The sequence below is a fragment of the Crocodylus porosus genome, unplaced genomic scaffold (assembly GCF_001723895.1).
Source record: "Crocodylus porosus isolate Cpor-Errol unplaced genomic scaffold, CroPor_comp1, whole genome shotgun sequence".
Lineage (NCBI taxonomy): Eukaryota > Metazoa > Chordata > Crocodylia > Crocodylidae > Crocodylus > Crocodylus porosus.
In genome coordinates, this window is record NW_017728886.1 from 213,377,299 (window position 1) to 213,394,546 (window position 17,248).

At 38.7% G+C, this 17,248-nt stretch overlaps 1 protein-coding gene across 9 annotated transcripts in view; it reads right to left on the reverse strand.

Annotated features, from left to right (window-relative positions):
* Positions 1-231: 231 nt before the first annotated feature.
* Positions 232-17,248, reverse strand: part of EYA1 (EYA transcriptional coactivator and phosphatase 1) — a 263,444-nt gene continuing 246,427 nt past the window's right edge. For all 9 annotated transcript variants that reach the window (XM_019549120.1, XM_019549158.1, XM_019549153.1 and 6 more), the window contains 6 exons: positions 16,168-16,226; positions 15,786-15,946; positions 15,434-15,548; positions 14,743-14,864; positions 12,684-12,784; positions 232-2,402 (listed from right to left, as the gene is read on the reverse strand). In XM_019549120.1, coding sequence (XP_019404665.1) covers positions 2,322-2,402; positions 12,684-12,784; positions 14,743-14,864; positions 15,434-15,548; positions 15,786-15,946; positions 16,168-16,226 — 639 coding nt within the window. In that variant the 3' untranslated portion in view covers positions 232-2,321. The remainder of the gene's footprint in view (positions 2,403-12,683; positions 12,785-14,742; positions 14,865-15,433; positions 15,549-15,785; positions 15,947-16,167; positions 16,227-17,248) is intronic.

Below are 17,248 nucleotides of genomic sequence, written 5' to 3' on the forward strand. Positions count from 1 at the left end.
TAGTTTGTGTTGATCTTCTCTAGCTCCCACCGAGCAGAGAAACAGCTGCTGTCCATCTAATTTAGTCCTCTGTAGCCAAGACGGTTGTTATTACTATATATGGTCTCTTATCTGGGTGGCACAAAGAAGTGCTAATCTTGTCTCCTGGGCTAGCAAAAAGATGAAAGATGCTACCACCTTTTGCCCCACTGGAAAAAATAATCAAATACTTACATTAAACAGTCCTCTTACATATTTCACAAATCAATTTTATTAATTTAAAACAAAATTAATGAAGAAAAATTCTGTACACAATTGTGGACACAACACACTTTTTGTACAATAAGGCCCAGATTATCTGCTTTTTTTCAGTCTGCATAATGACTATAACAATTTAGAAGGCAAAAAAGTCACTGTCTACTTTGCTTGAAGCAAAATAATGATAATAATAAAAATTATAGTCCCAATCCTAAAAATTAGCCACAATCTGCTTAAACTTTATGTACTGTAAGTAGTTCCTTTAACTTTACTGGAGTTACTCACACTGCATGAAGTGAAGCACATGTGTAAGTCTTTGCACGATAGGAGCCTTAGTTTGTAAATAAGCAATTTTGAAAATCCACAAATGATTAATTCTAGCAGCAATATGAATCCTCCAACAGAGGAGGGTGTTGCTTTGAAGCTACTTTGGTGCTTTTCAGCTTCTCTGGTAGCTGTTTAAGGGCTGGTGTTTTAGGAAAAAAAAAAAAAAAAAGGAAATAGAAAAAAAAAAAAGGGTAAAAGCCGGAGAAGAAATCAACAAAGCTGAGGTTTCTTTTTACTGAAGGGATGAAAATCAGGGAAAGTGAACTGGTACATTGGTTTATTTAAGGCCAAGAAGTCAGATTTGCAGTTTGTCTGACCAAATGGCTCATGGCCCTCATGATTCCTATTAGAACAGTTCTAACTCAAAGACAGACATAGCGTTCCTCCTGGGCATGAATGGAAACTCAAGCAAGTTGTAATCACTGGCAATAACTGGTTTAGTGTGTCCATTGCCAGCAATGGATGTTATCTGTTAGGAAAATATGAGTCCTGGTAGAGGAGGATTAGAAAAGTGAAGTGTGTAAACTCGGATAACAACTATATTTTGCTCAGTTTCTCCAAAATATCCTCTTTTCTAACTTAAGAAAAATAAAGTTAGCTGCTATCATTTTTTAATCAAAATCTGATTTTTAAGTACTGTTTTATAATATATTCTCTATTCTCCACTTTCTTTTTATGGGATGAACTTGTTGATTCAGTTCTTTAAAGAGGCTTAATACATGAACATTAAAACAGAAAACAAGACAGCAAGGGACTCCTCTTCAATAAATGGTGTAGCTATGTGTGCGCATTTAACGCGTGGGATGTGGTAACCAATGTTTTCCTAGTCAAAATAGCTAAGGGGAAAATGGAGAAAATAGCTGAAAAAGAACAACAACGAATTCCTTATTGACACTTGACATCCATGCTTTTGGTCTTGACAAATTTATCTAAAAAATCCATTATCTACATATTTATACCCAACATTTTGATAAGGCACAGCACAAGAGTTTGTGCACACATTGCCTCATACCTCACCAACAAGGCATTACTACCTTTCAATAGCATTTACCTAAACAATATGTAAAAGAATCATCCATTATTACAAATTTACACAAAAAAAATCTTCCTGTACATGATTGTCTCAGTGATGTACCTATTTGTTTAAATTAGACATACTTTAAACTACTTTGCAATGTGCTAAAATCAAAAGTACTTGGTGTATTACAAGGCAAAGGCTTACAATAGCCTTTAATCCTTTCATACATATCCTCAGTTATATGATGTCAAAACACAGTCCGTTCATAAATAAGATGTACAGAGTACCCTGGGTAGGAGAAACCAAAAAAGTAAACCTTCTTTACAAGAAAATTACTCCACTGGTATTTTGCAAAACTCAGTCTTCATTGTGCAATCAAGTTTGCTGTGTTGAAGACGCTGTGTGTGTCACATTGAAAATTCTAAAAACTACAAAGTATCTGCAGGTCCTTTCTTTCTTCACAGGTATGAACCTTTTTTTGTAGCAAACGTGGTAAAGACGTTGTTAAAACATTCGCATGGCTTGTTTTCATTGGATTCATAGTACTAGAGTAAACAGCTGTTCTGAAGAAAAAGACATGCTCCTCCATTTATTGAAAGGGCAAAGGTTAAGACCAATTTCAGCTGTACGTCAACATGTCGAAATCACAAATTTCTGTAGTCCAATGCTGACACAAGACACAGGCATACTGTCCATGGGCATAAGGGAAATTCTGGGGCTTCAAAGTGCTGCTAAGCTGCTACAAGTACTCCAATTCCAAGGCATGATGAAGGGCCATAAGGTCAGAGTGGCTTGAGATCCTCCAAAATGGCATGGCATGCTGTGAACAGTACAAACACAATGTGAAAAAACTAAGCATTCTGATATTCAGTCTCACCTAGAGTCCTTTTTCAAGAATAAGAATATTGCAAGAAGAGAGGATAATCCATGTGGCCTCTGTGCATGAAGTGTTCAAGAAGAGCTGTAAGAACTCCTAAACATATTTAATGTAAATCTTAATAACATCAAATCCATTTTGAAAACACACACGTGCATGTGTACACATACACGGTCCCCTTAAAGGGTAATTCCTCAGTCCAATTTTTTAATACTTTTTTCTCAAAAAGATATTATACGTGTTTTGAAATAATAATTAAAAAATGTACTCTATATTTGAAACAAATATATACCAAAAATAGCACTTGGTGACAAAGAAAATGAAGAGTAACTACTATTCACTGTCAAGCCATGTATATTTTTTTGTGGAACTACTGCTGACAGGTAAATTAAAGAACTTATTAGCAGTGATTCAGAATATGTCAATATGTAGCCCAAACCATGCTGATAGTAATATTTTCCTGGTGGTATGTATTATAGTGGTCACTGTTTCCACTGACTTAAAAACAGCTTTTCCAAATGGGAGAATTTTAAAATGAATGTTTAATTTTTCCCCCCAGTCAGCTGAAAAATAAATCTGGGTCCAAATCATGGATCTGTTTGTAAAACACCTGAATAAACCAAAGACAAGAATAACAGGAAAAAACACAGATTATTTCATCTGTGAAGGGTAAAAATCTGATTGTGAAAACTCACTAACCTTAAACTGGAAAGCAGGCACTACAGTGTCAGCAAGAACTTTTTCATAAATAAAAGATAGATAACCATCGCCTCTCGCAGAGCAAATATTCTGTTCATCCCATGGGAAAAATAGCTCCAATGCAAAAAATAATCTGAAGGCTGACATGAATATGTTTAGCATTTCATCAGTTCAGCTCATGTTCAGCTGATTTCAGGCCATGCACTAAAGCCAATGTAACATTACTTGGGCTTATGGAATTCTGAAACATTTTATTACAGTCTGTTGGGCATGGATTTTCACCCTTCTACAAAACCATCCTTGGTCTTTTTCAGTTCAACAGCATTCAAGTTTTATTTCTCTTGATTATCTTCACAATACTGACCTTCTCTGTGGCATTTATTCTGGGCATTTCTCCTTAGTATTTGACTTATATAAAATGATATACACATAACTATTTATACATACAACTATCAAAATGCCTATATGAACATAAGAGCAGAAATCCTTGCCATTTTTTACTTTCTCCTCAGCTGCTTGTTTTCAGCAAACTCTCAACAAGTTACTATATGTCTAAGTCAGATTGTTACACTCCCCGGGGCCGGACCACCAATAATTAACTGGGAGAGTCCCGTGTTCAAGTATACATTACCATTATAATACTTTATTCTCCAATATTATAATCAATAAGTGTAGGGGAATTCTGTTGCAAATTGGGCAATAATATGCAACACTGGTGCCTGGAGAATGAGGCTGGGATTTTTAGAAGAAGCTTAAACTGAAATTATATAGAAGTGCCAAATTTACTTAAAGCTTCTTGGAAAATCTAGACTGAAGAAGTAATTGCTGTTGTCTGCTTAGGAGCCAGGGAGACTAAACAGCCATTGCTCCAGTAAGAGAAAGGAAAACATACTATAAAGCAGGGGTGGGCAGGACCAGCTCCATTCAGAAAGCAGCAGGGGCAGCTGCTGGTGGGGCCAGATGCAATGAATTGGTGGGTGCCCCCCTGCGGCCCAGGGTCAATCAGCTGGCAGGCTGAATCCAGCCTGCAGGCTGTATTTTGCCCATGCCAGCTACAGAAGGAAATAAAGTTAAGCACTAAGATCTTGCTGAAGAATGTTAATCAATTAAGAAGGGTGTATTGGTGTAACTGGAGATTGGGAAAATGGAGGGAGGAGAAGGGAAAAGGGAGCAGGCTTCATAGCACATCTGAATTCTAGAACAGGTGAGATTCATGAATGGAAAGCAACATTGAAAAAATCCCAATGGATACTTTTTTCCCTGTACCCCCAAACCTAGAGAAACAGCTAATGGTACATTTCTACTCTGGAAACAACGAGGGAGCTAAAAGGCAGCTACTTGCAAAGATTCCAGGTGGCTTTAAAATGCTTTGGGAGAAGAGTTCCAAAGATAAGCATAACAAGGCTTAGAGAGAGATATCTGCACTATGCTTTCCTCCGAGAGGTGAAATCATTTAGGTAGAGGGCAGAAAACTTCTACACTTTCAACCTAGACTTCAGTGGTGTCATTACCAAACTCCAACAAGAGCAGCTAAGTAGCCTTTTCCATTTCCAGTACTACTGTCCCAATGCCTTTTTCCTTTTTACACTGTGTGCACGGACTAAATTCCCTATTCTGATCTGTCAAACCAGTCATCCATATTCTCTTCTTCCAAATGCCTCCTAAAGACCCATTTCTGTCCTGATGCCCACAGAAAGAATCAACAGTTGAGCAAAGAATACAAAAAAATCCTGATCATTTAACCTTCTGGACTTTCCAGTGGCTCCCGTATGTTTATCACCTGGGCAGGGACTGACTACTTTGTATATCTTGTACCATTCAAGCACATTGTTGGTGTCTGGAGATGCACATAAGGCAGAACTGTTTTCTATTCACATCAGGTTTCTGCACTGCTAGTTGAGCTGGTTCTATCTTGTGCTCATTTCTGGTAGTACTGCTCAGCAATACTGCCAGGAAGAAGGCAGCAGTTCCCTTCTTCCTGTGCTAGGCTACTGTTTGCCAAGAAGACAACTTGTGGGCAGGTAGCACGTCTCCTCCCTCACTGCTTGGCCTGACAGAAACTTCAGGCTTATGTTTTTTTATAATAATCTAAGTTGGTACATGGTCCACCAGTCACTCATTTATGCCAGGCAGAAATGTACTAACAATGGACAGAAGATGGGACTTAGTGACCAATATGGTATACACACGACTTGATATTCACTCAGAAGCAGAGAGCCAAGGAAAAATAAGTCTTGTTCAAGGTCACACAGTTAATCAAGGGTTCAAGGCAAATTATATTGAGATGTTCCCGATTCATATTTTTGCCCTCTATATAATACAGCCTCCCAAGTTGTTGCCCCAGTGTAATGATGGGAACTAATCAGCTATATGGGACAGATGACAAATTCATGTCAAACGACTGAATAAATCAAGTCATACATACTCCTTCATGTTGTCAGTGTGCAGCAGCATGCAGCACTGGTTCTGGATTAGTTTCAGAATCTGATTCTGAAGCAACATTTCATGCAAGTTTCTTATTCATTACTTAGTTTTGAAAAATTCATCTTGGCTGTATTAATAAGGATAATTAAGATCACCTTAATATACGCAGCCACTGATCATTTAGACTAGGAGTCAGCAGGTAAGAGGCTGATCCCATCCCTATTTATTTCTTTTTTGGGTGTCTCTGCATCGTGTTTGGAAATTTAAATTTTCTTTGCCTCAGTTTCCCTACCTACAAAGAAGGTGAGATGAATTCTGCTTTCCTGCCTCACAGGAAGTCCTCATAATAAACTCAGAGTATTCTGAGGATTAATTACACTTGAAAGTTGCAATGAAAAAGAGCTAAGTGCTGGGATTATAATTATGTCCAATCCTTTTGTATGTGGGCCAAAAATGATAGTGTTAAACTGCCAACAATGGAAACATGCCAGGAATGCAGTAGCTGCAAGTATATGTCAATTTGCATTGGAACTTCGTTAGCAGGCCTGACCTGCCAAGCTCATATGCATGTAAAATGGGGGGAATATATATACAATACTATGGTCTTGTATATATGTCAGTAAGTTAAATGAAACTTAAGAGTGCTTTCATGTGTAAGATGATTAGTATTATGAATATTTTGCTTGTGTGTGTATTTTACACACACACCACAACCCAAAACATTAAAAAAATCTTACTATGGTCTCATATATATGTAAATAACTTATATAGACATCAATATACAAGTAAGTTGAATGAATATATATATATATATATATATATATATATGAGAGAGAGAGAGAGAGAGATTTGTGTAATAATGTATTCACCTGATATGGGTGATGTTCAACTTACACATCAATGTGATTTTCAACTTACTTACTGAGAGATAAGTATATCTTATGAGTATACTTATGAGACATATGAGAGATAAGTATGAGATACATATGAGAGATAAGTATCTCATAAGTTGAAAATCAGTTTGGTATGTAAGGTGAACATCACCCATATAAGGTAAATAGATTATTACACAAATCTGTATGGCTTACACATGAAAGCACTCTTAGGTTAGCAAACCCCTGTACAACAGCACGTGGTGGGTGGATAATGATTTATCTAATGTGTTGAGAGTAGCAATATAGTCCCATCTTTTTCACTGGATGACAAGACAGGAAGAGATTTAACTGATTTCTTTTCATTGGTCTTTACCAGGAACTGCCTTAAAAAAATCATCATTTGCTGACAGTTAATACACAGTGGAACTTGACACTGCAGGTGTTTTCTATTCTAAGCACACTGAAAAATAGTAATATCTCACATAACACTGTGACATAATGTATGACAAATGCTAACTGTGTATAGCTAGTACAGTGGGTTTATATAATTTACAACTGTTGTCTGATGTAATCTGTAGCTATTTTAAGAATGAAACTTTTCCATTATATTTAATCTCTAGAAAATCTGAATACTTTGCCTGTTAAAACAAAAAAAATACACTATTCAGTAAAAAATGATATTTTAAAATATAAATGCTTTATGATAATGCTTTTTGTGGAAAAACATTTTTGTTAATGTTAATGTTTTCTTTCTTATGCAAAACTTTTCATTTTAGCATGTTGGGTAAAATCAGAGTCTCCCTTTTTTCTTTTTAACTGAATCAAAATTAGATTTTCCACCACTGAAATAAAACACAAATTTAATTATCCATGGAATTTATCAAAAAAAAAAAAAAAGCAAAAAAGAAAAAAGAACAACTTTCACAAGAAAATTATGTAACTTATTTGAATAAAACGCCCATAAATTACATGCCTTTGGTCATGCTTCCACGTTGCGTGATTCTGTCAGATCTCACTAATCAACCGAGAGAGAAATCAACACCTGTCCAAGATGCTTCCTTGGGTACTGGGGAAAATGCTGTAGCATGCCTGTATCTGAATAAGTGCTAAGACTACTCCAGTAGATACCAATTTTCTAATAAAATACAACACCTAAGATTTTAATGAGTATAGTCATTCATAGTCATAATTACAACCATTTGATTGCTCCACGTTCCGGTCAAACTGAGATGTGTCTCATTCTATGTAACAAAACCTGCAAAGATACTAGCAGCAGAAGACAGTCATTTGCATTTTCTAACTATCTGGTTACCTCACAAGCATTTATTATTTTATTTTCCATACTCCCCTGTGATACAGAAGCATTATCACCACTTTACAAAAAGTGAACTGAGACATACAGAAGTTAAGGGATTGATTTGCCAAAAGTCATCAAGAAATCTGTGGCAGAACAGATAACTTAATGTATATCTTTTAATTTCATGTCCAGTACTTTAACCACATGACTAAATTTCTTTCTCTAATTTCTATGTACCAATCTGAGACCCTTCTGGGGATTTTAAAGGTTGAAAGTCTCTATAATATGCTTTCACTTTTGTCAATATTTTGCAATTTTATTTCAAAATGTGCAAGATAAAACATCCAAAAGACAAGACAACATGCTTTCCTTCAACATTCATGTGTCAAAACCTTGAACTCTATCTAAAAAAAACACTGTCTGCATCAGCTACTCTGTGAACTAATCCAAAGAAGGCACAGCCATTTACTACTACTTCTTTGTCTGTGGTACAAACATGTAGGCCTGAGTATTTTAATTGTCTGATAAAAATGATTTACAGGAAATAACAGCATAGGCAAAGGTGACAATACCACGCCTTATCCCATACTAAGTGAAACGTGAGGGGGTGTAGTATCTTTAGTGTATTTTATTTTTTCATTAATCAAGAGGGGGATCTTATAAAATACAAGGTGCTTTTCAATGAATTGTAAACATTATACATTTATTGTAATTTCCTGTCAAGCTCAGCATTATATTAATTATGACGAGACTTATGATCATTTCTATTTGTTCAGTACTTTCAGTAACTAAAGACCATGTAGGAACAGTGTATCAAGCTGCTGTGATCTAGCAACAAGTTTGCTTGTTAGTAGACCATTTTAATACAACCTTTCAGTTTGTTCATCTTCTAATTTAGTATTTCAAGAATCGACAATGTTTTCTGGTGGAGTCCAGAATGATCAAGCTTTGGTTCAAAGCAGGTGGGTCCTAGGACCTGGCTGCAGCTTCTCTCTACCACCCAGCTGCAGTGCAGCATGGCAGAAATCCCTCTCCACTGGGTGCCTGACTGCGACCGGGAGCAGGGAAAACCTCCCTGTGCCAAAGCCCCAGGCTCAGAGTGCAGTGCAGTATGTTGCAGTGCAGAAGAGCTTCCCACTGTCAAATGCCACATGTCTGTGGGCTGAATCCACAGGCTGCACAGGTCAGAGGCTGCAAATCCATATGGTAGTTTATTGCTACTCTCTGTAAAAAAAAATCTGTTAATGGCTGGATACTTTAAAATATAGTGTCCTTGAAAATAAAAATGATATTGCGTATTAATTATATAGCATCAGTGAAATACTGAGTGATCCACAACCATGTAAAAAGAAAATGATCTTGGGCCACAGAGAATTAATATTTATCATTTTGAACCACTACCTAGGGCAGGGGTCGGTAACACCCAACACGTGTGGCAGAGCATGGCATGTAAAGTCACTTCACTTGGCACACATGCCTTGGGGTGGACAGTGGGGAAGGGGCCATGGTTGTTTTGCACAACAAGGATCAGGCCTGTCACAGCTCCCTTCCATCTGCCTGGAGGCATATGTGCACCTGCTGCTGGCAACAAGCTGGGCAAGGGCTCTGCGGACCCTGGTGCAGACACTTGCAGTCTCCCAGCTGCCTGCCACAGCCAGTCCAGGCTCTGGGCAGGCTCCTTCCACCTGCCACAGAGCCAAGGCTGCTCACACCAGGTGGCAGGGAGGCCGTAAGCAGCTGCATCAAAGTCTGCAGATCCCCAGCCCGGGTCACTGCCAGAGGCAGATGCATGCACAATTCAGGGTGGATGGTGGGGAAGGGCCCAGGCTGCACTGCCACAACCAGGATTGGGCCCCTTGCAGATCCCCCACCAGCCACCCCTGGCATGCCCACATCTTCCAAGCTTATGACTCTCTGAAACCGTCAGTCTCTAAGGGGCCACCCTATCCTGCCTTCTACCCATCTTCAGACTAACATCATCCACTGCCATCCTCTGTTTTCAGTACTGCTAGTCTCTGTGGGTGCCTAAACATGAGCAGGAAGGCTGGTCTGACATGCTGTAATTATTAGCACATTGAAGCAGATTCAATTAATCGAGTCTGATGGAGCCATGCTTCAGGAGCCTCCAGAGTCTTGTGCATCAGCATCCCCACACTTCAAAATGGTGGTGGAGGTGCTTTATCTAAAGCTCATTTGACTAGCTTTAGATAAAGCACCCCCACCACATTTTGAAGCACAGGGACGCTGATGCATGAGACATTCCGGGAGCTTTAATTAGAGCAGCTCTTGGAGCTACTCTGATTAAAGCACCTCCACCCCCACTCCTGGAGTACATGTATAAATGCTCTGTTACGACATGAGCATTCACAACTGATCAGTTTTTTTAAATATGTTTTAGTCATATGTCTAGAATACACAGTTGTGTTGGCTGTCCCACTCTGGCCATACCTCTACCTGCTTTGTGACCTGGGGACACAATGTTTCTGCAGAGTCTGCATCCCCCTATCTTCTCAGTTCATATGACAGAGGCACCTTCTTGCATTCTTTTTCTTCCATGAAAAAAACTCCTCCCATGGTTAAAAAAAAGAGTGTAAATGCCTCCAATATATGAACTTAGAAGGCAGGGGGATGCAGGCTCTGCAGAAACATTGTGTCCCCAGGTCACAGAGGGTGTAAAGCTATGGCTAGAGCCAGTGGCAATGCATAGGGTGTACACATGCACCCCCTGAGAGTGCTGGTACCCCCCCTGAGGGCACCAGCTGGAGAGTGGGGGCTCACCTGGAAGTGACAGTGGTGTGCCCAGAAGTGCCAGTGGCATGCTGCTGCCACTTGTCGGTTGGCAGTATCAGCCACAGGGGGAGCTCCCTCAGCCTGTGGGATCAGATTGGGCCCAGGGAGACCCCGCAGTTGCTGACTGGTGTCGGGGGGGGCATGTGCTCCCCCTGACTCGAGAGGCACCAGTCGCCCACGGCTAGAATGGGCCAGCCAACATAACTATGCCAACACATTACAATGTTTTCCGAAGTGTAATCCCTCTTGGGAACACCTGGGAAACTAGGAGGGAAAATATAACTCTGAGTCACACTTCCACTCTATAACAGCTTCTGGGACAGAATAATGCAATGCCCATAATTTGAGACTGTGTCAAAGTCACAAATAAGCCATATAACTGAAGGGAAATTCAAACTTACAGAATCTTTTTTTTTTTTTAAAGATGAAATAAGACTCTTAATGATTATGAACTCGCAGAGGCATGTTTGCTTCTATGAATGAATGGTTACTGTAGAAATACAGGGCCAAATAAATTGCTGTTTGTAACTTCATTAACTTAATTAGAATTACATTAGCACAGTCCCACTTCTTCCACATCTGAAAATTCCTAATGGCAACAAAGAACACAGGGAAGAAATGCTACTAAGGAACTTATTGTACTACCAGGTCATTTAACAACTGGAAAGGTTTTCTTAGTTATGTACCTTTGAACAGTGGTTCCTGTTTGAAAACTGCTGAATTAGATAATGTTACTAAAGAAGTACTTTTGTCATCATTACATAGAATACTGTTTCCCAGATCAACAGAAAGGGAACAAAGACACGGGTTCTTCCTGATCTTAAATGTAGCTTTTAAAAAGTAATCATTTACAGCAGGAGAACACTTATCTGCAAAGATGAAAGGCATTTCTGAAGGGGAAGAAGAAAACAGTTCATTTTAGTGTGCCAAAGGGACATATGAAACTGACAGGCTCACAAAGTGATGTAACAAGATGGAAACCTGCATGGAGCCTTTCAAAGGGATGCGAGTTGGTATTTCATGCTGCAAAACTGCTCATTGTTGCATCTTGTAAAATTGCCATATGGACTAATTAGTTTCATTTCTCCATTAAAGGACACAGAAAAAGGCTACAAAAGCAGATACAACAGTATCACTGGGATTTTAAAGCAGGGAGAGATAAAGTTGAAGAAGATACTTTACCAGAGAAATGATGCTTGGGGACTCTTTATCTTCAATTTTCATAACAGATAAATAATGGGTTTATACTTTAAATTCAGCAATGCCCTTCTCTCCTTCACTCTATTATACTGACAGCCAAAATTAACAACTGCTCTTAGGAGTGAACTGCTGCTTTTTAAAATACCTGTTCTACGTTGTAAGAAATAAGGGAAAAAAACAGGGTCTGCAATATTCATCTTTTGCTGTAGTTCAAGCAAATGAGATTAGCAGTGTAGAAGTAATCATTGATATTTGGCTGAAAATGCGGACACACAACAAAAACACAGGCTGACTCATGAAGATGGACATTTCTATAATTGCTATGTTCAAAAGGTAGGTCTTTCAATATATGACAAGTATGTATTAATTACAACTAAACACTGCAAAGTATCTGACCAACAAAAATTAAAAATTTTGTGCTAAAGTCTAAAATATGCTATTTTTGGATGTAGTTGGGAAAATATAACTATATATACAAGGATGTATTTGGTAGCTGTGTTGGTGTGGAAAAAAAAGAATTGCAAAACTCTAGAACTCTTAGTTCAGAGATAATACCTTTTATTATTATTAAGAAATTGCAAAAAACGCAGAATTTTTTTTTTTGCAAATTCTTAATTGGTCTAATAAAAGGTATCATATCTGAACCAAGAGTTCTAGAGTTTGCATTACTATATATACAAGGCATATAAGGATTCTTAACTACAGATATACCAGGTACATAGGCATATATCCTAACAAATCTTTTGGAGAATAGCACTGTCCAAGACCCAACTAGAGCTCCAACAAGATAGACAACAAGCTTTTCAGTCAACATCTTCTGCTTTTAATGATTATCAGTGCGAGTTTAGAATGCAACCCCAATACATACTCTTCCATTTCTAAGAAAACGCATCTTTGCTTTTCACTTGAAACAAAGCTATGCTGAAACAAAACTGTTACCTTTTTTGCTCCTTGTTCTTCTTCTACACCATCGCCTATAACAACATACACTACTTTTCTTCCAAATCTTTGAATTATTCGCTCAAAACAACTTTCCTTTCCTGAAAAAGAAATTTAAACTATTCAGGATTTTACATGGGGTAGCTGGTGAAAGGATATAGTAAAACCATCTTTATTAAGTACCCATAAGATAGCTCCAGTATATACAATGTAAAATTAACCCAACTAAGTGGTAGCAGGACTGAGTACTGAGGTGTACTCTGTTCAGAAGAGTGAGGAAAACTGATTTTATGGCCAGCAACAGTTTTGATTTCAGCTGCAGCTCCTGATCTGCTTCTGGGTCCCTTGAGGGATCCTACATTAATGGACAGCAGTTACAGAAGTAGCACAGAAGAGGTGCATAGCGCTGTCCTTCTACATTGTTGAGAGTAATTAACAAGCAAATTAACACTTTAGCTAGGTAAACTATTTAAGTTGCCACAAGAAAAAATGGGTACAAACTGACTGTGAATAAAATATATGATGAGAATGAGAAGAAGGTTTCTAACTATGAGATGTGAAGTTCTAGATAGCCTTCCAATAGGATCCGTGGTACAAAAATCCTAACTAGTTTCAAGATCGCTTCATAAGTTTATAAGTTTAAGAGGTGTAAAATGTGGGATTTTGTTAATGTAATTCCAGTTAATAAAATTGCAACAGCAGTAGCTATTCATTCATAGAAGCAAACATGCCTCTAAGTTCATAGGCTTCAGGGCCACATCCAGGTGAGTGTGGATGTTTGGTTCCCTGGGGACAACTAGCGGCGGTGCACCTTATGGCAACACTAGTTGCCCTCAGGGAAGAGCTGTGCTACATGTGCTGTGGCAGGTGCAGTAGGGGAGGCTGGGGCCAGCAACTGTGCTGGTCCCAGAAGCCTTACCTTGGGTCCTTGGGGCCTCCCATGGTTGCAGCAGTGGTGATCCTATTGCCTGAAGCCTGGCAGGCAGCTGCCCCCCTGTGTGCCACTCCACTTTTTTTTGCATGTTTTTTTTTTGAGCCCTGGACATCCAGGGGTCAAAAAAAATCCCCTGTGCTGTTCCCTTGCGGCACAGAGAACAACTGAATGTGCAGTATGTGGTGCCACAGATGTCTGCAGTGCCACATACTGCAAGGCTGCGCTTGTCTGAAGACAGCCTAGGACTCTCACCTCATCTTAAAAAAAACCAAAAAAACCTTTATGGATTCTGTATGCTCGATTTTCCCTTCAGTTATACCTGCCTGTGGGCAGAGGATGTCTGCACCTGTCCCAGAAGTTTCCTTGCAATCCTATGTTCTCATGTTCTTAAGGGAATTTCTATTATTTAGAATGGCTTTTTTAGGGAACTGCAGTTCAATATTACAAACGGGATGAAATTATTATTTTCAGTGCTCTACTAATTTGGTGTAAGTTTAATTTTTATGGTATTGCCTTCAACATCGTACAATGAATTCTTAGTTGCAGAGTGTGGGTGCCTCCTTGTTGCATGATGTGCATAGGTGTCCTAAGTATTATCAGCTCCCCCACTGTACAGCCCCACATGGTCACCCCCAGGCTGGAGGCTATCCTGGCACCATGGGCAGCACTACTCCACCCTGCCTGAGAGGGCAGAAAATGGAAGACCAAGGAAAGATGGGGAGCTTGGAGCCTCCAGCTGCTGTTTCAATTGGAGTGATGGGGTGGGAGCTTCAGGGCCACAAACTAACCTCTTGCAAGCCACCAGTTAGACAGCCTGTTCTAAACCATTTATAGTCCTGCTGTGAGCTACTGTATCAGTGTTGGACGATAAGGCATTTTTCCATGTTTGTATACCATTTCTGAAAAGGGCCCACGTAGCTTGCTGGATCCAGTCCTGACTTTATAAATTGTTTTAAATTCTCTCAGTAAAAAAGCTTTTTAAAGTACATCGTTTTTAAAAAATATTGATTTCTAGATGCTTCAGTAACTTGTACATTAGAAATAAACACAGATACATTTATCCATCGGATAACACAGCTTTTCAATTTCAGGTTGCAACTACAGGACCCTGCAAAAACAACTTACCTATTTTAGTTGCACTGTAAATATTTTCTATTGGAAATACAACCCCTAGTCCATACAGCAAGACTTTTGCCAGAGCTGGAATAAGCTGAGTAGTTGTTACTAGAATATTCACACAGTTTGTCCTGTAAAAAAAACAATGACAAACACCCTTGAAAATAGGGACAAAATTAGCAGGATTTCATTCTTTTCCTCAAAACTCACCATTTTAATCTGAAAATTTACAAACATAGATAAATTAACACAACAAAATGCAACAAAAACATATGCTCATTTCCACTGTACAGATGGGGGCTAGGTAAAGCCTGGGGTGGAACTGAACCAAGTTACGTGGTTTTCTGCTAGTGGCGCAGCTTAGGTCAGTAGTGAACAGTTCCTCTTTGTGGGAGGGGCAAATCTTAGACTGGGTTCCACCATTTTAAAGCAGCCAATCTCTTCTGTTGTGGGTACAGACCAGATCCTGATCACTTATGCTGGTAAAAGTGTAATGTCTGTATGTGGCTAGGAAAAATGAGGCACAGGGCTATGGTTTACAGACAGCAGGTCAGATGCAGAACAGGGAAAAGAACTCAGGTCTTGTAATCCACAGGCCAAAGTTTCATCTGTTTGATCCCGCAGGCTCTCCTAAACCTCAGCATACATTTTAATGTTTCATAAACACTCTACATTGCCATGTTAGCTCTTAAGCACTTACCTAGAATGAATAAGTGTGAGTGCTTTCAGTGCAAGTGTTAACCAAGAATCTGTCAGAGCTTCAATTTCTGCTCTTAATTGCAACCAAGCTTCTCTCTTTGCAGGCCCAAGAAGACCTGTGAAATAGAAAAGGGTACTCAGAGAGACATCTGCATTGAAATTCAGATCCCTGTTGTTATCTTCCTCTGCTTTCATTAGTTGTAAGACGAACAATCTTCTTTAGAGTATAAAATAAACAGTTCACTAAGTAAATGCCATCATGTTGGGGAGGATCAAAAAAACAAAGGAACAACTATTCCTTTCTGTACATCACTCCTCATTTGCTTTTGGTAACATTTAAGCTGGGTACTTGCCTCCAACATTATTTTTGTAGGTGTTGTAGATTTCTTTTACTCGTCTGTAGCGGAAGGCCAATTTTCTCATCCAGTCTACTCCTCCACGCACACCTGTTGCTAGGCATAAATTAGCACTAGTAGCTGCTGCAGGAAAGCCGTCTGTTCCGAAGTTGTATGTGCTATTAAGATTTAAGAAAACTCCAAAATTAACAAAACAGGACAGCCCAACTTCAACTGCCAGTTACACACTGAGCTAGTTTGCAACTATAAATTGTTAAAAAAATATTGGCCAAGCAAAGGTAGAACTTGGCCAATATGTTTTATAGGAATTAATATTTTTTCTAAAAAAAAAAAAAAAAAGAGCCAAAAAAATCAATACATTATTTCATATCTGACATACCTTAAGTCCTGGCCATTGTCATCTGAAGACACATCGTCTATATGAACCTGGTCACATTCCTAAAGAAACAAAATTTATTTTTGATCAGCATCCTCCCAACTTAGCAAAATGATACAGAAGATTAAAAACATGTTTAAGACTTTTTCATCGGGGCAATTTTAATTGCGTAAATCAGTAGATGGCAGTCTTGTTAAATCATCAATTTTACCTTGGTTTTGTGCTTTTTTTCACAGAAGAAACATGCACTGTCATTAACTACTACTGTTATATGACTTTCTAAAAACACATTTTTATGTTTAGAAAGGAAAGTGGTTAAAAACAATTAGCATGTGTGTTCCATAAATGTTCTTGTACCCTTTCAGGTACCTTAAAACATCATGCTGCTCAAAGCTGATTCAGTCAGTGCATAAGTATAACTGAAACCAGACATTTTGGTAAATGTAACATATTAGAAAAATTAAACCTGATGCTAACCGCCAATGAAATTATGACCTCTGATTGCTGTTGAGCCACACACCAACACAGCCTGAGGCCAGTGTTTCAGAGGAGCTCAGACAAAAAATCTGTTCCTAGTTTGCCATTCATTTGAGAGTTGTGAGTTTCTTCTGCCCCTTTGGTCTTAGTGCATGAAAGCAGCATGCAAAGATGAAGAAAATCTAAATGGAAATAGCTGAGTCAAACCACTTTCTTTTAGTCACTTGTACGCAGCCTTTAACAAGACACATTTATAATTACCTTCATCAGTCAGTAAATTATAAAATAATGGTGCCCATTGTTCATTCTTTCAGGAGCATTACTCTTAATAATTTGATGTCTGGCAGGCAAAGAACTGGTGCTGCAGTTCCACCTGAATTCAGTATGTAGAAACAATCATATCTCTCAATCACTTTAATAATTCCCTCCTAATGTGAAGTCCCATAACAAAGATGATACATTCTAAGTACTAAAATACTGGAATCATATATTTTTGTCTTATTGCTTCCCTCTGAACAAATTCTTCTCTCTCCATGGATTTGTGAGGAAGGGAGGGAAGATAGAAGTGGAGAGAAACTCAAACCAGCTGTTCCCTAACAGAATTAAA